The sequence below is a fragment of the Macrotis lagotis genome, chromosome 3, assembly GCF_037893015.1.
Source record: "Macrotis lagotis isolate mMagLag1 chromosome 3, bilby.v1.9.chrom.fasta, whole genome shotgun sequence".
Lineage (NCBI taxonomy): Eukaryota > Metazoa > Chordata > Mammalia > Peramelemorphia > Peramelidae > Macrotis > Macrotis lagotis.
Window position 1 is genome coordinate 286,013,217 of NC_133660.1, and position 23,497 is coordinate 286,036,713.

The following is a 23,497-nucleotide window of genomic DNA, read 5'->3' on the forward strand; positions in this document are numbered from 1 at the left end:
CTCTCAGGAGATGTGCATGGGTGGAGTGCTCTTAGCCTCTGACTCAGGTCCCCCGAGGCTCCAGAGAGCAGATGTTGGGAGGCCTGGGCTGGGACCAAGCCCCAGAGGCCCCAGCACAGGCCCGAGCCTGCACTTGCTCCCCAGCTCCTCCGGCTCTGGGGCCAGGCAGAAGGCAAGTCAACAAGCTTGTGCTGAGGATCACAACAACAAAAAAAGCAAAACAACCCTTGAGGAACTCGCAGTCCAATGGGGAGATGCCCATGCAACCCCCCTTGCACTAACAAGTTAGACTGGGAACACCAATGAGGGAAGGTGCTAAGACTGGAGAAGACTGAGAAAGGCTTGGCCCTGGGGAAAGGGGCGATGAGGAGGGAGAGTCCTGGGTGTAGGAGGCCTAGTCAAGGGTCTGATGCAAGGAAGGGCTACCCGGCTGTTGCTGTGGGGTGGGGAGGAAGAGTGGAAAGGGCAAGAAGATTGGGAGGGAAATGGAGGCTTCTAGATTTCCTTCTGAAGGCAACTGGGAGCCAGTGGAGGCAGGCGGAGTTGTGTGAGCAACCTAGCCCTTTAAACTTGCCTCAATTTGACATACAAGTGAAGGATGTACTGAAGTAGGTGCATCACTCAGTGACCAATGCAGCCGTCCAGGCTTAAGGGGATGAGACTAGGGGGGCATGGGAAGAGGGGGAGCATCTGGGAAAGGTGGCGTGCAAGTGATGGGCTAATGGGAGAGTGATAGCTAAGGTGTCCTTGGAGCCTGGGGCTGGGGTGGGGGTGGGGTAGGAGAGGATGTTACAGCAATGGAGGAGTTAGGAAGGGGGAAAGGGTTGAGGAAAGGCAATGAGTTCAGTCCTTAACTTAAGTTGGGCTACAAGGCGTTCATGTTTGAGCTAGCCAACAGGCAGTTGAAGATGGGAGACCAGTTTGGAAGCTAGGTTGGAGAATCATCAGTCCAGAGATGCTCCTTCAGTCCAGGAGCTGATGAGATCACCAGAGGAAAAGGGGAGTCCAGGGTGCTGGGGCTAGCCTAGAAGAAGGCAGGTTAAGAGGCAGGACCAGGAGAGAGCAGCGTCAGAGGCAAGGGGGTGAAGGGCAGCATGGAGGGCTGCGGAGGACAGAGAAGGCTCTGGCCACCTGTAGGCCCAGGTTCCTCCAGAGGGAGGCTTCCTCCGAATCCAGCCTGGAGAGCTAAGGAGGAAGTGGGAGCATCAGGCCTGGACTCAAGGAGTGTAGCCAGAAAAAGAGAGCTGGGAGGACAGTTTACAGGGACAGGGAGACTTTCAGGCGAGGACAGGGGACCCATGGGCATGTTTGTAGGTGCAAGGGAAGCAGTGAGGAGGTAAGGGGGGGATGACAGAAAGGGGGATGATAGAAGAGGATTTGTGCATGTGAAGGGGTTTGCCTTGGCAAGTAAAAGGGTCAGTTCTCAGATGACATAGTGACAGAAGGCCTCTGGGAGTGGGGAGTTGAAGGGAGAAGAGGGAGATTTTAGAAATGGCTTTCATTTCATTGAGCTAGCTGAAAGTTTGGGGAAATGGGGAGCTATGGGAGGTTTGAAGGTGTCTAAAAGGTCTGGAGGAATACTGTGATAAGCAGGACAGGGAGTTAAGTAGGGGATGCAAAAGGATCCTCTTGCCGGTCCAGGGCCTGGCTGAGACTAAAGGATGCCATCAGAAGGATTTAGAGACTTGCTCCCATCTTGTTCCCCAGCAGGTGAGTAGGGAGCTCAGGTAGGGCAATGAATGGACAGGGCAAAGGGGCAAAAGACTGAAAAGGACAGAGTAGAGATGAGCCTGTCCACTGCAGGAAGGGAGACAAAGTATAGCTGATGATGTTGGGCTTTCATTCTGGAAGAAGACCATGATATCAGGGAGGTGATGTCATGACAAGCACATGGATGGATTTGAATGGGGGGGGGGGGGCTGTGCTAAGTCCCCAGCCTCACTTTCTCTTCCAGAGCCAACTGGATCCAGTGGCCAGACATGGATAAGGATGGCTGGAGATGGCCCTGAATGCAGGGCAATCAGAGTGAAGTGACTTGCCCGAGGTCACAGCTAGTGTCAAGTGACTGAAGTACCATTCTAACTCAGAACTTACTAGCTTCCAGGTTGATGCTCTACCCATTGCACCACCACCTGCCCCACAAAAGGTTAAGAATCTCTGACTTGAATACATTTAAACAAGAGTTGAAATGTAATATTTTCACAGAAGATTTTTTTTTTCCTTTTCCTTTTTGTAGAGGCAATCACACTTCAGTGACTTGCCCAGGGTTACACAGCTAGTAAGGAGCTAAGGTCCTTGACTCCAGGATGGTGTTTTATCCAGTCTACCACTTAGACAAGGGGTGAAGACCCAGGAAAGAACTAGAAAGAAGTGGAATAATGCTCTCTCTCCTCTCCAACCACTGACCACCTTAAATCTTGGCTAAAATTCCACCTAAAGGATGGCCTTCCCCAACCCCTTTTAATTTAATTCATCTCTTCTGTTCATTATCTATTTTTTTAAAGAAAGATGTTTTTATTTTGAATTTTACAATTTTCTCCCCATTCTTGCTTCCCTCCCTCCACCCCCCCACAGAATGCAGTCTGTTAGTCTTTACATTGTTCCCATGGTATACATTGATCTGAGTTGAATGTGATGAGAGAGAAATCATATCCTTATGGAAGAAAAATAAAGTATAAGAGATAGGAGAATTACATAAGAACATTTTTTTCTAAGTTAAAGATAATAGTCCTTGGTCTTTGTTCAAACTCCATGGTTCTTTCTCTGCATACAGCTGGTATTCTCCATCACAAATAGCCCCAATTTGTCCCTGATTGTTGCCCTGATGGAATGAGTGACTCTGTCAAGGTTGATCATCACTTCCATGTTGCTGTTAGGGTGTACAGTGTTTTTCTGGTTCTGCTCATTTCACTCAGCATCAGTTCATGCAAATTCTTCCAGGCTTCCCTGAATTCCCATTCCTCCTGGTTTCTAATAGAACAATAGCGTTCCATAACATACATATACCACAGGGGCGGCTAGGTGGTGCAGTGGATAGAGCACTGGCCTTGGAGTCAGGAGGACCTGAGTTCAAATCCAGCCTCAGACACTTAATGATGACCTAGCTGTGTGGCCTTGGGAAAGCCACTTAACCCCATTGCCTTGCAAAAAAAAATATGGTACATACAAATTTGGGTTAAACATACATATACCACAATTTGTTCAGCCATTCCCCAATTGAAGGACATTTACTTGCTTTCCAATTCTTTGCCACCACAAACAGGGCTGCTAGAAATATTTCTGTACAAGTGATGTTTTTACCCTTTTTCATCATCTCTTCAGGGTATAGACCCAGTAGTGAGTGGTATTGCTGGATCAAAGGGGATGCACATTTTTGTTGCCCTTTGGGCATAGTTCCAAATTTCTCTTCAGAAAGGTTGGATGAATTTACAGTTCCACCAACAATGTATTAGTGTCCCATATTTCCCATATCCCTTCCAACATTGATCATTGTCCTTTCTAGTTATACTGGCCAGTCTGAGAGGTGTGAGGTGGTGCCTCATAGATGCTTAATTTGCACTTTTCTAATAAGTAATGATTTAGAGCAATTTTTCATGACTATGGATCGCTTTGGTTTTCTTAACTATAAATTGTCTTTGCATATCCTTTGACCATTTGTCAATGGGGGAATGGTTTGTTTTTTTTGAAAATTTGCCTTGGTTCTCTGTATATGTTAGAAATGAGTCCTTTGTCAGCAACACTAGTTGTAAAAATTGTTTCCCAATTTACTACATTTCTTTTGTTCTTGGTTACAGTGGTTTTGTCTGTGCAAAAGCTTTTTAATTTACTGTAATCAAAATTGTCTAGTTTGTTTTTGGTGATGTTCTCCATCTCTTCCTTGGTCATAAACTCCTTCCCTTTCCATAGATCTGACAGGTAAACTACTCCTTGGTCTCCTATTTTGCTTATAATATTATTTTTTATGTCTAAATCCTGTATCCAGTTGGATCTTATCTTAGTATAGGGTGTGAGGTGTTGGTCTAATCCAAGTTTCTTCCATGCTAACTTTCAATTTTCCCAACAGTTTTTATCAAAGAGAGTTTTTATCCCAATAGCTGGACCCTTTGGATTTATCAAACAGCAGATTACTATAATCATTTCCTGCTATTGCACCTAGTTCATTCCACTGATCCATGACTGTTTCTTAGCCAATACCAGACAGTTTTGATGACTGATGCTTTATAATATAATTTTAGATCTAGTAAGGCTAAGCCACATTCTTTTGCACTTTTTTTCATTAAATCCCTGGAAATTCTTAACATTTTATTTTTCCATATTAATTTACTTACAATTTTTGCTAACTCATTAATTTTTTGGAATTTTGACTGGTAGGGCACTAAACAGGTAGTTTCATTTTGGTAGAATTGTCATTTTTATTGTATTAACTCGTCCTATCCATGAATAGTAGATGTTTGCCCAGTTATTTAAATCTGATTTTATTTGTGTGAGAAGTATTTTGTAATTGCTTTCAAAAAATTTTTGAGTCTACCTTGGCAGGTAGGCTCCCAGGTATTTTATATTGTCTGAGGTTACTCTGAATGGGATTTCTCTTTCTAGCTCTTCATTTATAGAAATGTTGAGGATTTATGAAGGTTTATTTTATATCCTGCTACTTTGCTAAAGTTGCTAATTATTTTTTTTTGGGGGGGGGCTTCTCTTAAACCATCATGTCATCTGCAAAGAGTGAGAGTTTTATCTCTTCCTTCCCAATTCTAATTCCTTCAATTTCTTTTTCTTCTCTTATTGCAGAAGCTAACTTTTTTATTTTTTGCTAGGCAATGGGGTTAAGTGGCTAGCCCAAGACCACACAGCTAGGTCATTATTAAGTGTCTGAGGTTGAATTTGAACTTAGGTACTCCTGACTCTATCCACTGTGCCACCTAGCCACCTGAAGTTAACATTTCTAATACGATATTGAATAGTAGTGTTGATAATGGGCACCCTTGTTTCACCTCTGAACTTATTGGGAATGCCTCTAGCCTCTCCCCATTGCATATAATGCTTGTGGGTGGTTTCAGATAGATACTGCTTATTATTCTAAGGAGCAGTCCATTTATTCCTATACTCTCTAGTGTTTTTAGTAGGAATGGGTGCTGTATTTTATCAAAAGCTTTTTCAGCATCTATTGATATGATCATGGTTTTTGATAGGTTTGTTTTGATATAATTATACTAACAGTTTTCCTAATATTGAACCCACCCTGCATGTCTGATCCTAGTGTATTATCCTGGTGATAACTTGTTGTAATCGTCTTGCTAAGATTTCATTAAGATTTTTGCATCTATATTCATCGGGGAGAGAGGTCTACAATTTTCTTTCTCTGTTTTATCTCTTCCTGGTTGTGGTATCAGCACCATCTTGGCATCACAGAGTTAGGCAGAGTTCCCTTGTTCGTTATCTGTGATGTAGCTTACTTTGTGCAGTTCTGTTTGCATGCTGTCTCTGCCATGAGAGCCTGAACTCCTTGGGGGCAGGAACTGGTCTTTTGTCTCTTTCTGGATCCCCAGCACTCAGCCCAATGCATTGGGTGCTTAGTTGTTGTTTGGAGGTGATGCCATGACAGGCCCCTGGGTGAGTGAGGGGGCCGTGCTCAGCCACCAGTCTGTTTCTCCTGCAGAGCCTTTGGGGCCTAGTGATGGGAACAGCACGCCTGGAGAACACCGCGGATGGGGAGGGGGCGGTCAGGTGAAGTGACTCGCCCAAGGTCACGCAGCTAGGAAGAGGCAAGTGTCTGGGGCCAAATTCGAACTCGGGGCCGTGGGAGTCCAGGGCCGGCAGTCTGCCCAGTAACCTCCAGCTGGTGGCCCGGAAGTCCAGGCCTAGGGGAAGGGGAGGGCGGCCTTTCCGCCCCGGGAGCCTCGCTCCGGGCCCAGGAGTCGCCTAGGAAACCAGGGGCCTCTCCGCCCCTTCCCACCACGTGACCGTGCGCCTCGGAAAAGCGAAGCGGCCCCGGCCGCCTTGTCCCTCCGCAGCTCCCGTAGCGGCCCGCCCCCGCCCCGCGGCCCACGTGACACAAACACCGGCACTTCCGATTCCCTCGGCTTCCTGCACCTCCCGCTCAGCCCTCCACCGTCCTCGGCCCCCTCCCCCGCCGCCCCCCACCGGCGCCCGACGCGTCCAGAGCCGCCGAGTCCGGGTGAGGACCGGGGAGGGGGCCGGGGCCCGGGGCGCGGCCGGCGAGCTCAGGGGGAGGGGAGGGGGCCCGGGCCGGGCAAGGGGCGGGAGCCGGCCCCGCCCCCTCACGGGCCCGGAGGCGCGCGGCCCGGCCCCGCCTCCCACTGCCCCGCCTGCGCGCGCGGCCCCGAGCGGGGCGCGGGAAGGAGGCGGGGCCCGGCGCGCGCGCGCGGCTTCCTCCGCTCCGCCCCCTTCCGGGGAAGGCGGGGCGGGGCCGCCCTCCTGACCCCTCCCCTCCCCCCAGGTCCCGGCGGAGGCGGCGCCATGGCGGAGCGGACGGCTCTGGAGAGTCTCATCGAGATGGGCTTCCCGCGGGGGCGCGCGTAAGGGAACCCGGCCCCGCCCCCGGGGCCGCGCGGCCCGCCCCTCCCCGGGTGGGGGGCCCCGCACCCCGCCCACTAGCCCACCCCCCATGGGCGCGCAGCCCCTCCCCCGCCTTACCTTGGTTTTTGTCCCCAGGGAGAAGGCCCTGGCCCTCACCGGGAACCAGGGCATCGAGGCCGCGATGGACTGGTGAGAGGAGAGGGAGGCCGAGGCGGGGTGCCGGGCGCAGGGGGCGCGGGCGGGGGCTGCCGAGCAGACCCAGGCGCATGGTAGGTGGAGCGGCCTCGCTCAGCGCGCCGCACGCCGCGCCTCACTGGGTTGCCCACTCATCTAGGTTGATGGAACACGAAGATGACCCGGATGTGGATGAGCCCCCAGCTTCCCCCCTGGGACACTCCTTGGGGCATGAACCCCCGTCCTATGGGGGAGGCAGCCCTGAAGGTCAGAGCCAGAGGAATAGGTGGAGGAGTGGCACCTTCTGATCAGGGAAGGGATGGGGCCCGGGGAAGATGGGCCGGGGCCACCATGATCGGGGTCGCTTCTTCGCAGGGCCCGGGTCGGCAAGGGTGGAAGAGAAGCCGCCTCTGAGCGAAGAGGAGAAGCGAGAACAGACCAAGAGGTACAGGACGTGGTCGGTCTTGCCATTCTTCCCGACAGAGAGCCAGCTTTTCTCCCTGGGGTTCCGGCTGTGGACGGCTGTGTTCCCCGTTTTGCCTTATGACTCTAACCTCACATTCTGTTGTTGCTTGTCCTCTACGATCCACTACTGGGTGGTTAGCTCCATGAAGGTGGGAGCCGCGTCTCAGCCAAAGGGCTTCTGATCTCTTCTAGTAAAAAACACACACACACACACACACACACACACACCACACAGCTGTGCAGAGGGGTCCTTTAACAAGCATTTGAATAACTGAACATCTGCTTTTCTTGATGTCCTAAATTATATCAGATCCTTTCAAAGCCTTCCTGTTCAGATTTCAGTTACCATCAGTGTCTCTTTTGTTGTTGAAGACTTGCCTGTCTCTAATCCAGGATGTTGGAGCTGGTGGCCCAGAAACAGAAGGAACGAGGAGAAAGAGAGCAGCGAGAGGCAGTGGAGCGCGAGAGGCAGCGTAGACGGCAGGGTCAGGAGCTGTCCGCCGCAAGGCAGCGGCTCCAAGAGGATGAGATGCGCAGGGCTGCTGAGGAGCGGAGGAGGGAGAAGGCTGAAGAGAATGCAGCCAGGTCAGTGGCCCTGGGGATGGTTGAGGGTAGGAGGAAAGGCTGGCAAGGGGGTCTGTCACTCACTGTTGTGATTCTCCACCTTCCTCCCCTTCTGTATTCCATAACAGGCAGCGAGTCAGGGAGAAGATTGAGAGGGATAAAGTAGAAAGAGCCAAAAAGGTGGGTTACTCAGAAGAAACATCAATCAAGGGATCATAATCAAAAAACATCAGGGTAGTGTCAGTTATGTGAAACTGCATTTTGTAGAGGACTTTAATGATGTATGGGGAACATGAAAATGGGTTTGAGAAAGGGCATAAGGGTGGACTCTTAGCTGTTTTTCCTTGACCCCTAGTTTGGTGGAACCGCATCACAGGTGACATCTCCTGTCAGTGAGCCGGGTCCTGTTCCTTCTTCTCCCAGTCAGGAGCCTCCTACCAAGCGAGAGTATGATCAGTGTCGCATACAGGTGTGTATCTGGGAGGGGGGTATAGACAATCTCCTTCAAGCCAAGAACTCCTGCAGCCCAGCAGCTTCTTCCCACTGTTCCACATTCTGAGATGTTCCCTCATCTGTCTTCCCTTCCAAAGGGCTCATTGACTGGTGAATTGACCAATTACTCTCATCCTTTTTGAACATGGAACCCTTGTAATATAACTTCCGCTTAAGGTCTTGTTGTATATGGACTCTGTTGCTTCTTTTTAAGTTTAACATCCCAGCTCCCTGGCTTCAGCCTCGTACATTTTTTTAAATTTTATTTAAGGCACTAGGGTTGAGTGACTTGGCCAAGGACACACAGCTAAGCACTTACTTGAACTCAGGTCCTTCTGACTCTGGGGCTGGTGCTCTAGCCATTGCACCACCTAGCTGCACTCCATACATCTCTTGCTGTGTAAACTAGTTAACAGGGAATGGGCCTTTTTAATGTACTTTGTTCAACATTCAGCACAGCCACGATCATGAGCACCACCTCCTTTTCTTGTAACTACTTTAGGCAACTAGAGCTAGCCAGGTACCGGAGTGCACTGAGCCTGGAATCAGGAGCACCTGAGTTCAAATTCAGCTTCAGGAATTTGTGATCGTGGGCATTTCACTGAACCTCTACCTCAGTTTCCTCATCTGGAAAATGGGAGTCATAAAAGTCACCCCTTCCTAGGATCAAATAAGATCACTGAAAACACCTAGTGGAGTTTGGCTGTTAGCACTCAACAATGTTTTCTGAGGGCCTTTACTCTGTTCTCTCTGTCCTCTCCAGGTTCGACTCCCAGATGGGACATCTCTGACACAGACCTTCAAGGCCAGAGAACAGCTGGCCGCAGTGAGACTCTATGTGGAGCTCCACCGAGGGGAGGAGTTAGGAGCCGGACAAGACCCCGTCCAATTGCTCAGTGGCTTTCCCCGGCGGGCCTTTTCTGAAGCTGACATGGAGAGACCACTGCAGGAGCTGGGTATGGTGCTAATGAAGTGGTGGGATAGAGAAGATGGCTGAGTGGGGCCAAGACTTAGTGTTAGGCACTGGGAACTGTGAAGTCTGAAGAGCAGACAGGGAGGGTCTCACTTGTCTGAATCTCCTCTCTTCTCCCACCTACAGGACTTGTGCCTTCTGCTGTCCTCATTGTTGCCAAGAAGTGTGCCAGCTGAAGGGAGCCAGCTTCCACACCTTTTCCCCTCAAAACCCCCCTCATCTCTGACAGAGCACTGACATCCCCTCCCTAATAAACACAACTTGAGTCATGTATGTCAGACTCTTTCCTGAAGGGCTGGGGGGGGGGTGTGTAGAGGAGCCAGAGAAAGCAAGGGAGAAGAGGGAAGGCCAGGCTCCCCCAGAGCATTTGTAGCGGTGTGTCTCATCCTCCCCTCGTTGCCAGTTCACTCGGCTGTTGAAAAGGGCTAGATGCCGGCGAGTTCTTCAGCTTGGGCTTGGTCCTGTGCTCAAGGAAGAACAACTTCAGAGGGACCTTCGTGACCAGCCCCCAGCATTAGAGGACCTTACTCTACAAACCAGCCACCAAATGGGGGTGCCCAGCCTTTGCCGGAGGGCCCAAGGAGACCACTGAGGCATCTTCCCCAAATACCTGTGCCCTCATCTCCCGGTCCAGTATGTCTTGTGCCTACAGGTGTGAAGTGACCCGATCCCGATGAGAGCCGGCATCTCACGGAGCCACCAAGTCAGCCCCCAAACCCTGGCCATGGGCCTCCAGCCTGCCACAGCCTTCTGGCCTCGGCCGGCAGCTGATGCCCGGGGGTGGGGATAAGGAACTGCGACTCGCCAAGATGTCATGTTCATTTTATTTCACTTCTGCGGGGCCGTGACTTGCCCCAGCCCACCCGGCGAGGGCACCGATGGGCGAGGCTGCCTGCCGGCCCGCGTGCCCTACGGGGCCACCCCCAGCTTCGTCCCATCCTCGCGGAAGGGGGTGTCAGCCGGGCCGCGCGCCCGCCCGGCGGGGCCACTCCTTCCTCCAGGCCACGTTCTCCGGGGTCTCGGCGGCCTCCCGCAGCGTCTCCATCCACAGCCGCTTGGTCCTGGCCGCCTCCTCCCGGCGCCGCGGGTCCCCGGCCGGCGTGTCCTGGGCGGGGCCGAGAAGGGGCGGGTCAGGGCCGTGGGGCCCCCCGCCCCCGGGAGCTGCCCCCCAACCCCCGGACCCCCACCTTGAGCAGGTCGCGCGCGCGCTGCTCCCCCGGCGTCACCAGCACGAAGAGGAAGAAGCCCAGGCCCGCGCCCGAGCCCAGCACCGCCGCGGCCTGCAGCGCCTTGTGCAGCGGCACCATGGCCCCGGCGGCGCCGCGGCCCGGAAGTGGGGGCGGGGCGAGAGGACCTCCTCCGGCTCGCAGAGCAGGACGGGACCGGAAGAGCGCTCGCTGCTATGGCAACCGGGGCCGGAGCCGCGCCCCACCGAGGCTCACGGGGAGAGGGGGAAGGCGTCTGCCGCGCGCTGGCTCCGCCCCTCCGGCCTGCGCATGCGTAGACCCTGCCGCAGCTGGGCCGGCGCCCCGCGCCCTCCCCCCATTCAGCCGCCCTCTTGGCTCCTTGGCCCGCTCCCGAGTGCTCTCGGCTCTGTCCCGCCTCCTCTCCCAACCTGCTGCCACCTCTGCCAGAGGAAAGCAAGGGGGCAGCACCGGCCCTGGAGTCAGGAGAACCTGGGGTCAAATCCGACCCCAGACACTTAATGACCTAGCTGTGTGGCCTTGGGCAAGCCACTTCACCCCATTGCCTTAAATAAAATTTAAAAACATAGAGGGTAGGTTGGGTAGACAGGAGCACATGGTTCAATCTTTCTGCAAGTCTATGCATGAATAAATGATACAAGCTTGGGCAGCTAGGCACAGTGAATAGAGCACTGACCTCAGAGTCAGGAGGACAGGAGTTTAAATCCAGCCTCAGACACTTGACATGACCTAGCTGTGTGACCTTGGGCAAGCCACTTCACCCCACAAACAAAAAAGTAGAGAAAAAAAGAAAAAAGGCAACAGCAGTCCGCTTGCTCCACCTGAGGGCTTTGGGCTCAAAGATCTCTTTCAGCTCTAAAACATTCTATCCCTCCATTCGCTGGCCGGGAAGTCAGGGAACTGCGATGAGGGCCCAGCTTGGTGACCCTGTTCCTGAGAGTCTACAAACTGCATGGTTTGGATTCGTTTACCTTAAGGTCCTTCTAGCTCTATTAATGTTTCCACATTACTCGGCCTCACAGCCACCTGTGTGCCAGTCTTAGTGGTACAGGAATTAGCCCACGGCCTCACATCTAATCATGCTTTAGGATCTTAGCTCTGTGAGGGTCTGTTAGGCTTATGTATAAAACATGACGTCAGGAACTGGAAACTCAAAACCTCCCAGAAAGACCAATTGTAGAAACCTTTTTGCAATTGGAAAAATAAATAAAAAAATCTTCACATCCCATCCCCCTATTCCTACCTCCCTTGGTAAACTGAAACACAAGTATGGTCCATTTTAGAGTCAAGGTCCCTAAAAGCATCCTGAGCCACCTGTTGGGGGAGGAGGGAATAAAATCTTTTCAACCTCCACTCTTCCACAATTTTCCCTCCCCCTCTGGGACTGAATAATCTCCCTGTTGCCTGTCAGCCTTCTTTCCTTAGATGCGATTAAGGGGCCAGTTTCCAAAGGAGATTACAGGGACAAAACCAGTCTTGCCTTCTGTGAAAGTCTGGAGAGTCTGGGGACAGAGGACTACAACAGCTCACTGAATCTACATGGAGGAATCCCACTGTCACTCTACCCCAATGGCCTTGCTGCCCAGGAGCAGTGAGGAGGAGGAAGGGGAGGTGTCTTGGTCCAGAGATAGGTTACCATCTCCCTGGAAAGCAGACCTTCCAAATCAGGTGAAGAACTTGTGGGATGACCAGGATCTCGAGGTAGGTGCTCCCTACTCCCTTCTTCCCACTTTGCCCAAGAACCACCTCCAGTTCTCTGCCCATTGGCCTTGTTTCAGATCCTGAGTCAACATCTGCCCCATTTTAGGTTTCTTCTCAAAAGGCCCATCCCCCCTCCATCACGGTGGAACCCACAGATATAAAGGAGGTGGAAAGTGGGGAGCTCAGGTGGCCTCCAGAAGAGTTGCTTTTATCAGACAGTGAAGAGGAAGAGGATGAGGCCTTTTTCCAGGACCAAGATGAAGAATCAGGTGAAGAAAAGTGGTCTGGGAACCCTGGAGATGGAGGAAGGGTCAAGAAGAAATGCAAGTGGGCAGGAAGCAATTTCGTAGGTTGGAGAAAGAGGGAAACCATAGGTTCAATTAGGGTGGCTCAATTTCCTTTTGTTATGGCTCAAGAATACTTAGCCCAGAGTGAGAAAATAGCTTTTATTATGTTACCAAAACGGCACACCTCTCATGGTGGGAGAGAGGAGCAAGAAACCCAAAATACCAGCTTTTATGCAGTTGGAAAGACTGTTCCTGCCCCTTTTCATGCCAACCATAGGCGGGAGTCACAAACCATACACTTTGCCACCTGCTCAGTATCGTAATGAGCAAGGACAGACAGATCTCCTAGAGCAGGAGGAAAGGAGGTCAGGACTAGGAATGGGATTAGAACTCTCCCAGTTGTGATTGGCTGGCCCCCCTCAACCTGTGAAGACCAACAATTCCCCCCAACATCTTTACTTCCAATTTTTTTTGTTCTGCAAGGCAATAGGGTAAAAGTGACTTGCCAAAAGTCATACAGCTAGGTCATTATTATGTGACTGAAGCTGGATTTCAACTTGGGTCCTCCTTACTCTAGGAGCAGGTACTCTATCCAGGGCACCACCTAGTCACCCCTTACTCCCCACATCTTTAACACCAAATAGCAGAATATAGGAAGATATGAACTCAAAAACCTCCCCCAAACTTAACTGTGACCCTTGGTTTAATTTGCACCCCCAACTTCCTTAAGTGTAAAAGACTTTGTTTGGAAACGCACCTCATTCTCCCACCCCAGGCTGGGCATGGTGTCCCCTGGATACCAGATCCTCCCTAAGAGCCCTCAATCCTGGATCTGACTGGGAGCAGGAAGAAGATACCTGGGAGGAAAGTGAAACTTCTTGGATTTCTGGTGAGTGAGATTAAGATTCCTGCCTTATCTCCAGGTCCCCCCCCCAGGCCAGTGCATAAGACCCTCAGCCCCAAACTCTTGACACTGGAATTGAGTTAGGGTTAGTTTATTGAGCTTTCTGGACCAAATAAGCAAAATAGCTGAGTCCCCGGAAGGGCCCCAGTTCCTGTACAGTCACCAAGCTGCCGCCAGCCCCTCGCTCCAGGCAGGGCAGGCGAACGTCGGGGTCCTCATCCGAGAACTGCACCAGGGTGCCCCGGGGGGCCAGCACCCGCAGACACTCGGACAGCAGCCGCTGGGCCCCGGCCGGGCCCGCCCTGGCCACGGCATCCCAGGTGCCCTTGTCCAGCACCAGCTGGAAGGAGTCGGAAGGGCAGAGGGAGCCCAGGTGGCGGCCGTCAGCCTGCCGGAAGTGCAGGCGCGAGTCGGGGTGCCCGGGGTGCCCTCCCCCGCCTCCCACCAAGTGCTTCATGCGGGACACAGCCGCGGAGGAGAAGTCTACCCCCAGCACGTGCAAGGGCAGGGGCGCTCTGGTGTAGAGCCCGCGGCACAAGTCCGAGGTCCCACAGCCCACATCTAGGACCCTGAGGGGGGCCCCTGCCCGCCCCCCGGGAGCCCCTTCCTGCAGCAGGCCCAGCAGCAGCCCCTGGACCTCCTCGTAGCCAAAAAACCAGTCGAAGTGCGCGGGGCTCCCGGGCGGCCCCTGGGCGTGGAGCCGGCCCCACAGGCGGGGGTCGGCCAGGCAGCCCCCGGCCGGGCGCGCCCCCCGCCCCCGCGCGTGCCCGGCGGCCCAGGAGCGCTCGGCCCCGCGCAGCCGGAGGCCCAGCGTGCGCGGCGCCGCCATCCCGAGGGGCCCCTCCCCCCCGAGGACGGGGCCGGGCCGGGCGGCGCTCACGGGAGGGTCTGGCTGGGGGCGGCGGGCCGCGTCCGGGTCCAGCGGCGCCGGCGGTCCAGGCCTGCGAGGGAAAGAGCGGTGAGCGGCGGCGGGCAGCAGCGCGCCCCTGGGCCGCCCGGGGCGGGCGGTGTGCCGGCGAGTGAGGGTAGAACCGGCGGATGGGGGCCGCCGGCACCGAAGACATGGCGCCGGGGGCGGCCGCGCCGCCCTGCTCTGCCTCCGGACATCACGGGGGCCGGGACCGCGCACCCGGCGCCCGCCAAGAAAAGGAGGCGGGAAAGGCCCGCGCCCGCGCCCCCGCCCCGCGCAGCGCCCACACTCACCCGTGCCGGCAGGAAAGGGGAGAAGGGCGGCCGGGGCCCGCTTATAGCGCGGCGCCCCGCCCCCGGCCGGGCCCCGCCCCCGGCCCTGATTGGCCTCGCTCTGCTCGGGGCGGAGCCTCCCCTCCGCGCGGCGCCCCGGCCCCGGCCCTGCCCCGGGCCCTGATTGGCCGCGCTCTTCTCGGGGCGGAGCCTCCCCTCCGCGCGGCGCCCCGGCCCCGCCCCCGGGCCCTGATTGGCCGCGCTCTGCTCGGGGCGGAGCCTCCTCTCCGCGCGGCCTGGGCCCGGGCGTTCCTGGGCCCCCTGAGTGCGGCGCCGCGGCCATGGGGGCCCCCGGGGGGAAGATCAACCGGCCGCGCACGGTGACTGCGGGGGGGGGGGGGGACACGGGGTGCGGGCCGGGGACCCCGCGCGGCCCCCCCGGGGGCGGCTGCCAGCCCAGGGTCCTGCCCCCCTAACTCCGCTGCCGCCCCTCCCCCTCCAGGAGCTGAAGAAGAAGCTGTTCAAGCGGCGCCGGGTGCTGAGGCGGGAGCGGCGGCGGCGCCACCGGCTGGTGGGGGCCGTGCTGGACGAGGGGCTCATCACCCGCCACCACCTCAAGAAGCGGGCGTGAGTGCCCCCACCGGAGGGGGCCGGGGCGCCACCTGGGCAGGGCTGCCCCCCACCTGCGGGCATGGCCCCTGCTCTGGTGGGGGGCGTAATGAGTGCAGATGGCAGGCCAGACTCCCGCGGGCCCAGTGCCAGGCCCGCCCCGGCTGGAGCTGCTTTGCTCTTTCTTTCAGGTCCAGTGCCAGGGCCAACATCACCCTCTCTGGGAAGAAGCGCAGGAAGCTTTTGCAGCAGATCAGGCAGGCCCAGAAGGAGAAGGCTGCCATGGAGGGTGAGGAGGGTGGAGGGCCTGGTCTGGTGGGCGTGGGCAAGGGCCAGGCCTCTTGAAGAAGAGGTGGTTAAGAGACCATTCTGCTGTCTAAACTTTCCCTCCACCCGTCCCCCAGTGGAAGCCTCCCCGAAGCCAGGCAGGACCACTGGGGCACAGCCTAGACGACAGAAGAAAAGGAAACCTGGAGTTATCCAGGATGTGGAGATGGAAGACCTGCAAGCTGACAGCTGAGCTCCCACAGCCTCAGAAGAGGCCATCCTTTCAGTTAGGACAAGGAGGCAGAGCCCCATACTGAAGGCTTTTTCTTTTAAATTTTATTTTTGGAGGCAATTTTAGGTTAAGTAACTTTCCCAGGGTCATAAAACTAGTAGGTATCTGAGGTTGGATTTGAACTCAGGTCCTCCTGACTCCAGGGCTGGTGCTCTAACCACTTTGCCTCCTAGCTGCTCCCCCCCCCCCCAATAGGTTTCTAAAGGGACCTGGCTCCTATCTTCCCCTCTCCTTATTTGCCGTCCCCTCCTATACTGAACCTGAGTCCGTCATTTATGGGGAAGGGAAATGTCAGATAGGATTCCTCTGCTTCCTGGGAAAAGGACGCCAATGGCTCAGTAGTTGATAACAGTTTATAATAATGTTGTTTGAATTCTGATGTATAATAAAGTTCTTTCAGTTTTGATTGGAGTGTTTGTGATTCTCTGGAAAGAGAGGGCTAGGGTAAGGACCTGGGAGCAAACCCACAGGCAGGAGCTCAGTGTTGACAGTAAGAAGGTAACCTAAGAAATAATCCCTGCCTCCCAAGCCCAAGGATTCATTTTTTGAAACTAATTTGCTGAGTGTGCAATGGAAGGGCCTTTCAGGGAGAGCCTCACCTGAGTAAGCTCGAGGACATCAGGGGTTAGTCCTTTTTTTCCTCAGTTCTTATCTATAAGCTGTCATACTCTGACTTCCAACGGATGATGGAAGTGGTATAAGTCAAATAAGGCAGGTAGGTGGTTCAGTAGATAGAGGCACTGAAACTGGAGTCAGGAAGAGGAGTTCAAAGTCTCAGATTCTTAATAAACCTGAGCAAGTCACTTGCCCATCTCCTTCCACTTACCTGTAAGATGGTCTTCATGGGGCTGTTAGAGTCATTTAAATAAGTCTGTGTAGGGGTGGCTAGGTGATGCAATGGATAGAGTACTGGCTCTGGAGTCAGGAGTACCTGAATTCAAATCTGGCCTCAGACATTTAATAATTACCTTAGCTGTGTGGTCCTAGGCAAGCCACTTAACCCCTTTGCATTGCAAAAAAATCCAAAAACCAGAAAAACTAAAAAAAAATAAAGTCTGTGTAAAGTTGTTCCTGAAAGTGAAATATAAATTGTGAATCATCATATGGAAATGTTTGGAGAAGTTTGAAGCCAAGTTATGACATTTGAGACAAATCACTGTAACTGGTGATTCCATGGTGATCCCCAGCTTGCTGAGCCCCACTTCTCTCCTATTCATCTAGTTTATAATCTGCCCCACAATCCATAGGACAGCAAAGGAGATGAATGTGTGTGTTTAGCACACAGTAGGTGTTAAATGATCCCTTTTCTCACTCAACCCTCCCTGCCCCACCTCATACAGTTGTGGAGTGATTCAATCCTATCTCCTTAATTTAAGGGTCTGTTTTTTGAGAACAGAGAACTATGTTGTCTTGGCCTGAGTCCCCAGATGTTTAATCAATGATTTTGTTAAGTGATTGGATTTCTGAGGGCTCCAGAAGAATACTTAATGAGCTATGACTTCATCAGACACTAACCACTCTGCACTATTGATTTAGAAAACATGAATCCCAAGAAAAGCAAAATCTAAAAAAGGTAGTTTCCCTTATTACATCAGCACCCACCCACCTGATTCCTTCTCCCTCTGTGGGCCAAACTGGGCTCCTACTTTGAACTGGCTTTTATGTCTTCTACAAGGTAGAGGCTATTATCCATTCTATTTTACTGATGAAGAGAAGCCAAGAGAGATTAGGTGGCTCTTCTATGTGGAAAAATTTAACTCAGGTCTTCCTGTGACCTTGTTGCTTCTCAGTCGTTCCCATCCTTGACCCTTACATGTGATCTCACATTCCTGGCTTCTTTCCCTTTTCTTCCTTCCTTAATGTGGAATTGACACATATTTTTAAATATTTGTGCCATTTACTCATGAAGGTGGTGTGAGGCATTGAACAATTTTGTTTTGTGTGTTTGATTGTAAAAGTATGCGAGTTGTCTTTGTTGCATGATCACTGTCAAAAGAAAAAAATGTGCTAAAAATACCAGAGGGAAGAATGCCACCTGTAGTCAGAGAAGGACTTGTGGAGTTTGAACAAAGACCAAGGACTATTACCTTTAATTTAGGGGGGAAATTGCTATCTTACTGTCTGATCTTGCTATTTCTTAGACTTTGTGTTTCTTCCTAAAGGATACGATTTTTTTCTCATCACATTATCCCATGGAAATAATGGAAAGACTAACAAACTGCTTTCGTGGGGGTGGGGGGAAGGGAAGCAAAAATGAGGGGAAAATTGTAAAACTCAGAATAAATAAAATCTTTCTTTAAAAACCCCCACCAGTGGGTGACCTCCGATGCCTTGGGTGGATTCTCCAGAGAAAGCATCCGGATAGGGAGCCAGCTGGGGGTGCAGAGGAAGGGGGAAATGGCCTCAATTGATCCCCTTTCTGCCAGGACCTTTTTAGTAAATCCCCCCCAATCCAAGCAGACCCCCCCCCCCAGACTGGGGCTCAGCCGTCTCATGGCGCCCCTCTCCCCCACGTCTGGGGGGTGCAGCTGGTGGTGCTGTGGAAGAGCACGAGGACCCGAGTTCCAATCCAGTCTCAGACCCTCGACAGCATGCCCTTGGACACGTCCCGGGCCATCTCCAGTCCCTGCCGTTACGGCAGATCCCAGGCGGACCGTCCATTATCATCATCATCACCCGGTGGGGGCGCCGCCCCGGTCTCAGGCCCAGCGGGGTGGGGGCGGGGCGCGGAACGCTTCTGCCGGGGCCGGCGTGGCGCCGGACCCTTTTGCGCGCCCCCTCCGCCGCGGCTTCCGGCGCGGCCTGGCTCCCGGCGCGCCCCCTCCGCCCCCTCCGCCGCGGCTTCCGGCGCGGCCTGGCGGCCAGCGCGCACGCGCCCCGCCGCCCCGCCCCCGCCCCTCCGGCCGCGCCGCGTCGCTCCGCGCTCGGGATGTCGGCGCTCTGCGACTCCTCGGGGCCGGGGGCCCCCCCCGTGCCCGCGGCCCACGGGCCCGCCGCCCCGCTCAGGTGCGTGGGCAGCCTCGCCCGCTCCCGGCCCACACGGGGAAACCGAGGCCGCGGGGGGCGGGCGCGGGGCCGCCATTCCGGGCTGCTGGGGGGAGGGGAGAGCGCGGGGGGGGGGGCCCGGGGCGGGGGCCGGAAGCAAAGGCGGAGCCCGGGCGGGGCCGGCGACCCCCGCCCCCGGCTCGGGGTCTGCGGTGCAGGGGGAGGGGCGGGGAGGGCGGAGCCCCGGGGGCGGCCAGGGGGGCCGAAGGGAGAAGCCCAGCGGTGGGGGGAGGGGAGGGGCTCCGTCCGGCCAGAAGGCAGCCCCCCCCCAGAGGTCAGCTGCCCGGTGGGGCCCCCCCAGGAGGAGGGAATGGGCAGAAGCCCTTCGAAGCTGACCGGGGCCGGCCGGCCTGGCCTCGGGGCCACCCAGGTTCCAGAGCCCTCCCACATTGGGCCTAGGGGCTCCGGGCTAGGATTCCCCAGCCGGGCGGGAAGGGACCCCCGAGCTCAGCCTCTGCTTCACCTGGATTGGAGAGAAGAGGACGCCGAGGTCCGGGCAGGCAGGCGGGCTCCCGGGGAGTGAGGACAGCCAAGGCGCTGGTCAGAGCAGCGGGGGCCCGGGCAGCCTCCCATGGTCAGAGAGAGCCTTCGAGTCCGTCAGAGCCCCGGAAGGCAGCGAGGCCTTGTGATTATGCCTTGCTGGGGCTGCTCTGTAGTGGCAAGTGCCCTTGGCCGAGTCCTTTCCCCTTTCCGGCCCGTTTCCTCATTTGTAAAATGATGATATCGAAGGAGAAGGTGTCTGGCTTTTCGGTGCCAAAGTCAGCAAAGGCATCGGCACAAATCTTACCGCTTTCCGTGAGAGCACTGTAGGGGATGGAAGCTCAGGGCTGCCGCTACGGCCCCAGGGGTTCAGCCCTTTCAGGGGCCTCAGGTTTTCCTTCTGTAATTTGAGGGAGCCAGGGTCAGTGAGTTTCATGGTCCCTTCCAGTAGTTCCGCCAGTTTGTAATTCTTGTTTTGCCACCTGGGCACCGAGTCACAGTTTAGGAGGGAAGGCTGTGTGGGTGATGAGGGCAATGGAAAGCATTCTGTGTGAGGTCATACGTGGCCTAGGGAGCAGCAGTCCCAGGTGGGTGGCCAGGAGGATCACTGTGTCCCTCCTCAAGTATTTGTGAGAACCAGGAGCAGTGAGAGTGAGAGGTCAGTTCAGCCCCAAAGCAGAGTGGGCCGCCTTGGGAGGTGGGGGGCACCCCCTCAGGAGAGTTTTGCTTGTTGGGCCTCCCTTGGGGATGTTCTGTTTTTTTTTTGTTTGTTTTTATTAATTTTTGCTAGGCTATGGGGTTAAGTGGCTTGTCCAAGGCCACACAGCTAGGTCATTATTAAGTGTCTGAAGCCGGATTTGAACCCAGGTACTTCTGACTCCAGGGCCAGTACCTTATCCACTGAGCCACCTAGCTGCCCCCTCTTGGAGATGTTTGGGAGAATAGTCCGGTTGCCATTCAGCTGTGGGTCAGAATCTGGAGGCTTCTAGGGCCTTTTACTGCTCCGTGATCTGGTGGAGACCCCATGGGGTTTGTTGCGGGGACGGCCCACCTGACTCACCTTTCTCTCCATTCTTCACAGCGCCCAGGAGCTGGCTCAGGAGATCAAGGCCTTTCTAACAGGGGTGGACCCAGTCGTAGGCCATCAGCTCACTGCCAGGGACCATGCCCGCTGTGGCCTCCTGTTGCTACGATCCCTGCCCCCGGCCCGTGCGGCCGTCCTTGACCACCTGAGGAGCGTGTTTGACGAGAGTGTCCGGGCCCACCTGACAGCATTGGATGAAGGCACCTCCGCCGGCCCCCAGCACCTCCGCCCGCCTCTCCCTTCCCACGTTCCCACGGGGGGTCCCGGCCTGGAAGATGTGGTCCAGGAGGTGCAGCAGGTGCTCTCTGAATTCATCCGAGCCAATCCCAAGGCCTGGGCCCCCGTGGTGAGCGCATGGTCTATCGACCTGATGGGGCAGCTCAGCAGCAAGTACTCTGGCCGCCACCAGCGGGTGCCCCATGCTGCGGGCTCCCTCAATGAGCTGCTGCAGCTGTGGATGGGCTGCCCCGCTACCCGGACCCTGATGGACATTTACGTCCAGTGTCTGTCCGCCCTCATCGGGAGCTGTCCCGACGCCTGCGTGGATGCCCTCCTGGACACGTCTGTCCAGCACTCGCCACATTTTGACTGGGTCGTGGCTCATATCGGCTCCTCCTTCCCCGGCACCATCATCTCTCGCGTCCTGTCGTGTGGGCTCAAGGATTTCTGTGTCCATGGTGGGGCCGGAGGGGGAAGCGGGGGAGCGGGCGGCCCCCCTCCGACCCCTTCGGCAGACACCTTCCCCTCCACCCCGGCTGGCCCCGGAGAGAAGCGTGTCCCCAAGATCGCCTCTGTCGTGGGGATCTTGGGCCACCTGGCCTCCCGCCACGGGGACAGCATCCGCCGCGAGCTCCTTCGGATGTTCCATGAGAGCTTGGCGACAGGTTCTGGAGGGCGTGTGGGTGACCCCTCCCTTCAGGCCACGGTACCCTTCTTGCTGCAGCTGGCGGTCATGTCACCAGCCCTGCTGGGCACTGTCTCAGGGGAACTGGTGGACTGCCTGAAGCCGCCGGCAGTCCTGAGCCAGCTTCAGCAGCACCTGCAGGTCTTCAGCCGGGAAGAACTGGACAACATGCTGAGCCTGGCGGTCCATCTGGTCAGCCAGGCATCTGGGGCCGGGGCTTACCGGCTGCTCCAGTTCTTGGTGGACACGGCCATGCCGGCCTCTGTCATCACGACCCCCGGCCTAGCTGTCCCCGATGCCGTCCGGGAGGCCTGCGACCGGCTCATCCAGTTGCTGCTGCTTCACCTCCAGAAGCTTGTGCATAATCGGGGAGGGTCCCCGGGGGACGGGGTCCTGGGTCCTCCTCCCCCGCCTCGCCCGGTGCCCTTCTTGGATGCTCTGCGGAGCCACGTCGGGGAGCTGTGTGGGGAGACGCTGCGGCTGGAGAGGAAGCGTTTCCTTTGGCAGCACCAGCTGCTGGGCCTGCTGTCTGTCTACACCCGGCCCAGCTGTGGACCCGAGGCCTTAGGCCATCTCTTGAGCCGGGCCCGGACCCCAGAAGAGTTGAGCCTGGCCACGCAGCTCTTCGCCGGCCTGGTGGTCAGTCTCTCGGGCTTGCTGCCCTTGGCCTTGTGCAGCTGCCTGGCCCGGGTCCACGCGGGGACCCTGCTCCCCCCCTTCACGGCCCGGCTTCTCCGCAACCTGACTCTGCTGGTGGGCTGGGAGCAGCAGGGGGGCGAAGGCCCCACCGCCCTGGGGGCCCGGGTCGGGGAGGCCATCTCCGCCCAGCTTCCCGACCTGGCACCGCTCCTGCTGCACCCTGAAGAGGAGGTGGCCGAGGCGGCTTCGTCCCTGCTGGCCATCTGCCCCTTTCCTCAGGGGGCCCTGCTGCCCGCCCAGCTCCTGAGCCTGGTCAGGGCCGGAGTCTCACGCTTCTTCGCCTCCCTGAGGCTCCGAGGGCCCCCCGGGGTCTCGGCGGCCTCCCGCCTTCTCGTGCGGCTCTCCCGGGCCTCGTCCGCGGGCCTCAAGGCCGTCCTCCAGCTCCTGGTGGAGGGGGCCCTGCACCGGGGCAACGCCGAGCTCTTCGGGGGAGAAGGAGAAGGGGCGGGCGAGACCCCGTCGGCCTCCTCGCCCGGCCCGGCCTCCGCCTACCTGCTGGAGACCAACCGGCGGCACACGGCGGCGGTCCCCGGACCCGGAGGCGTCTGGTCGGTGTTCCACGCCGGGGTCATCGGCCGGGGCCTGAAGCCCCCCAAGTCGGCCCGCTCCCGCGAGGCGCGGGAGGTGATCTACAACACCCAGAGCCTCCTGAGGCTCCTGGTGCACTGCTGCGGCGGGACGGGAGCCGGGGACCGCTGGGGCGCCCCGGCGCTGAGCCCAGAGGCGGCCAAAGCCGTGGCGGTGACCCTGGTGGAGAGCGTGTGCCCCGACGCGGCCGGGGCGGAGCTGGCCTGGCCCCCCGAGGATCATGCCCGCGCCACCGTCGAACGGGACCTGCGCATCGGGCGCCGCTTCCGGGAGCAGCCGCTGCTCTTCGAGCTGCTGAAGCTGGTGGCGGCGGCGCCCCCGGCCCTGTGCTACTGCTCGGTGCTGCTGCGCGGCCTCCTGGCGGCCCTGCTGGGGCACTGGGAGGCCTCTCGCCACCCGGACACCTCCCAGTCGCCCTGGCAGCTGGAGGCCTCCTGCACGCTGGTGGCGGTCATGGCCGAGGGGAGCCTGCTGCCCCCCACCCTGGGCAACATGCACGAGGTCTTCGGCCAGCTGGCGCCCTTCGAGGTGCGGCTGCTGCTGCTGGGCGTCTGGGGCTTCCTCCGGGAGCACGGGCCCCTGCCCCAGAAGTTCGCCTTCCAGCCCGAGAGGGGCCGCTTCGCCCGGGACTTCTCCCGCGAGGGCGGCGGGACCGGGGGCCCCCACTTGGCCGGCCTGCACAGCGTCCTGCACAGGAACATTGACCGCCTGGGGCTGTTCTCAGGCAGGTTCCAGGCCTGGCCCCCTGCCGCCAGGCCCGGGACATGAGGGCCGCCCCCTTCGCCCCACAACGGCTGCTGCCCCCTCTCGTGCCCCCTCTCGTGCCCTCCTCTTTCCCCTGCTCAATAAAGATTACCCACTTTGCAAAGCTCGGACTGCGGTGGCCATCCTCGCCGCGCGGGGGCGCTGGGGAGCGCTCCAGACCTGGGCGGGGCTGGGAGGGCGGCGGGAGGGAGGGGAAGGGGTGGGGCCGCTGGGAGGCAGGGGCAGGGGAGACGAGCCAATGACAGCGCCGCAGGTTGGAAATCGCCTATCCGAGGCCGTC

At 56.8% G+C, this 23,497-nt stretch overlaps 5 protein-coding genes and 1 non-coding gene across 6 annotated transcripts; 3 read left to right on the forward strand and 3 right to left on the reverse strand.

Annotated features, from left to right (window-relative positions):
* The first annotated feature begins 6,068 nt into the window (after positions 1–6,068).
* On the forward strand, positions 6,069–9,478 carry UBXN1 (UBX domain protein 1). Its single transcript, XM_074231286.1, has 10 exons — positions 6,069–6,175; positions 6,458–6,536; positions 6,673–6,726; positions 6,872–6,978; positions 7,087–7,156; positions 7,570–7,761; positions 7,869–7,920; positions 8,096–8,209; positions 8,996–9,188; positions 9,332–9,478. The coding sequence occupies exons 2-10, from the start codon at positions 6,478–6,480 to the stop codon at positions 9,379–9,381; spliced, it is 891 nt and encodes a 296-aa protein (XP_074087387.1). The 5' UTR covers positions 6,069–6,175; positions 6,458–6,477; the 3' UTR covers positions 9,382–9,478.
* A 532-nt stretch (positions 9,479–10,010) lies between these two features.
* Positions 10,011–10,642, reverse strand: UQCC3 (ubiquinol-cytochrome c reductase complex assembly factor 3). Its single transcript, XM_074231288.1, has 2 exons — positions 10,393–10,642; positions 10,011–10,310 (listed from the first exon to the last, which is right to left on the reverse strand). The coding sequence occupies exons 1-2, from the start codon at positions 10,510–10,512 to the stop codon at positions 10,161–10,163; spliced, it is 270 nt and encodes an 89-aa protein (XP_074087389.1). The 5' UTR covers positions 10,513–10,642; the 3' UTR covers positions 10,011–10,160.
* Positions 10,643–13,377: 2,735 nt separating this feature from the next.
* On the reverse strand, positions 13,378–14,827 carry CSKMT (citrate synthase lysine methyltransferase). The gene has a single exon (XM_074231656.1). It carries the CDS (start codon positions 14,825–14,827, stop codon positions 13,394–13,396), a length of 1,434 nt encoding a protein of 477 aa, XP_074087757.1. The 3' UTR covers positions 13,378–13,393.
* On the reverse strand, positions 14,308–14,455 carry LOC141519763 (small nucleolar RNA SNORA57). The gene has a single exon (XR_012477405.1). It is a non-coding gene; the product is annotated as a small nucleolar RNA SNORA57 (small nucleolar RNA).
* C3H11orf98 (chromosome 3 C11orf98 homolog) lies at positions 14,759–16,058 on the forward strand. The gene is made up of 4 exons (XM_074231287.1): positions 14,759–14,864; positions 14,987–15,111; positions 15,285–15,382; positions 15,498–16,058. The coding sequence occupies exons 1-4, from the start codon at positions 14,826–14,828 to the stop codon at positions 15,611–15,613; spliced, it is 378 nt and encodes a 125-aa protein (XP_074087388.1). The 5' UTR covers positions 14,759–14,825; the 3' UTR covers positions 15,614–16,058.
* Positions 16,059–18,548: 2,490 nt separating this feature from the next.
* Positions 18,549–23,304, forward strand: INTS5 (integrator complex subunit 5). Its single transcript, XM_074231289.1, has 2 exons — positions 18,549–18,658; positions 20,259–23,304. The coding sequence occupies exons 1-2, from the start codon at positions 18,582–18,584 to the stop codon at positions 23,218–23,220; spliced, it is 3,039 nt and encodes a 1,012-aa protein (XP_074087390.1). The 5' UTR covers positions 18,549–18,581; the 3' UTR covers positions 23,221–23,304.
* Positions 23,305–23,497: the final 193 nt, after the last annotated feature.

What these genes read in the sequence shown, in the direction of transcription:
- UBXN1 (XM_074231286.1), top strand. Translation starts at nt 6,478, where the DNA reads ATGGCGGAGCGGACGGCTCTGGAGAGTCTCATCGAGATGGGCTTCCCG. An exon ending in AAGCGAGAACAGACCAAGAG is followed by an intron (nt 7,157 to 7,569) that starts GTACAGGACGTG and finishes TCTCTAATCCAG; the next exon opens with GATGTTGGAGCTGGTGGCCC. An exon ending in ATGATCAGTGTCGCATACAG is followed by an intron (nt 8,210 to 8,995) that starts GTGTGTATCTGG and finishes TGTCCTCTCCAG; the next exon opens with GTTCGACTCCCAGATGGGAC.
- UQCC3 (XM_074231288.1), bottom strand. Translation starts at nt 10,512, where the DNA reads ATGGTGCCGCTGCACAAGGCGCTGCAGGCCGCGGCGGTGCTGGGCTCG. An exon ending in GCGCGCGCGACCTGCTCAAG is followed by an intron (nt 10,311 to 10,392) that starts GTGGGGGTCCGG and finishes GGCCCCGCCCAG; the next exon opens with GACACGCCGGCCGGGGACCC.
- C3H11orf98 (XM_074231287.1), top strand. Translation starts at nt 14,826, where the DNA reads ATGGGGGCCCCCGGGGGGAAGATCAACCGGCCGCGCACG. An exon ending in CACCACCTCAAGAAGCGGGC is followed by an intron (nt 15,112 to 15,284) that starts GTGAGTGCCCCC and finishes TCTTTCTTTCAG; the next exon opens with GTCCAGTGCCAGGGCCAACA. An exon ending in GGAGAAGGCTGCCATGGAGG is followed by an intron (nt 15,383 to 15,497) that starts GTGAGGAGGGTG and finishes CCCGTCCCCCAG; the next exon opens with TGGAAGCCTCCCCGAAGCCA.
- CSKMT (XM_074231656.1), bottom strand. Translation starts at nt 14,827, where the DNA reads ATGGCCGCGGCGCCGCACTCAGGGGGCCCAGGAACGCCCGGGCCCAGG.
- INTS5 (XM_074231289.1), top strand. Translation starts at nt 18,582, where the DNA reads ATGTCGGCGCTCTGCGACTCCTCGGGGCCGGGGGCCCCCCCCGTGCCC. An exon ending in GGGCCCGCCGCCCCGCTCAG is followed by an intron (nt 18,659 to 20,258) that starts GTGCGTGGGCAG and finishes CATTCTTCACAG; the next exon opens with CGCCCAGGAGCTGGCTCAGG.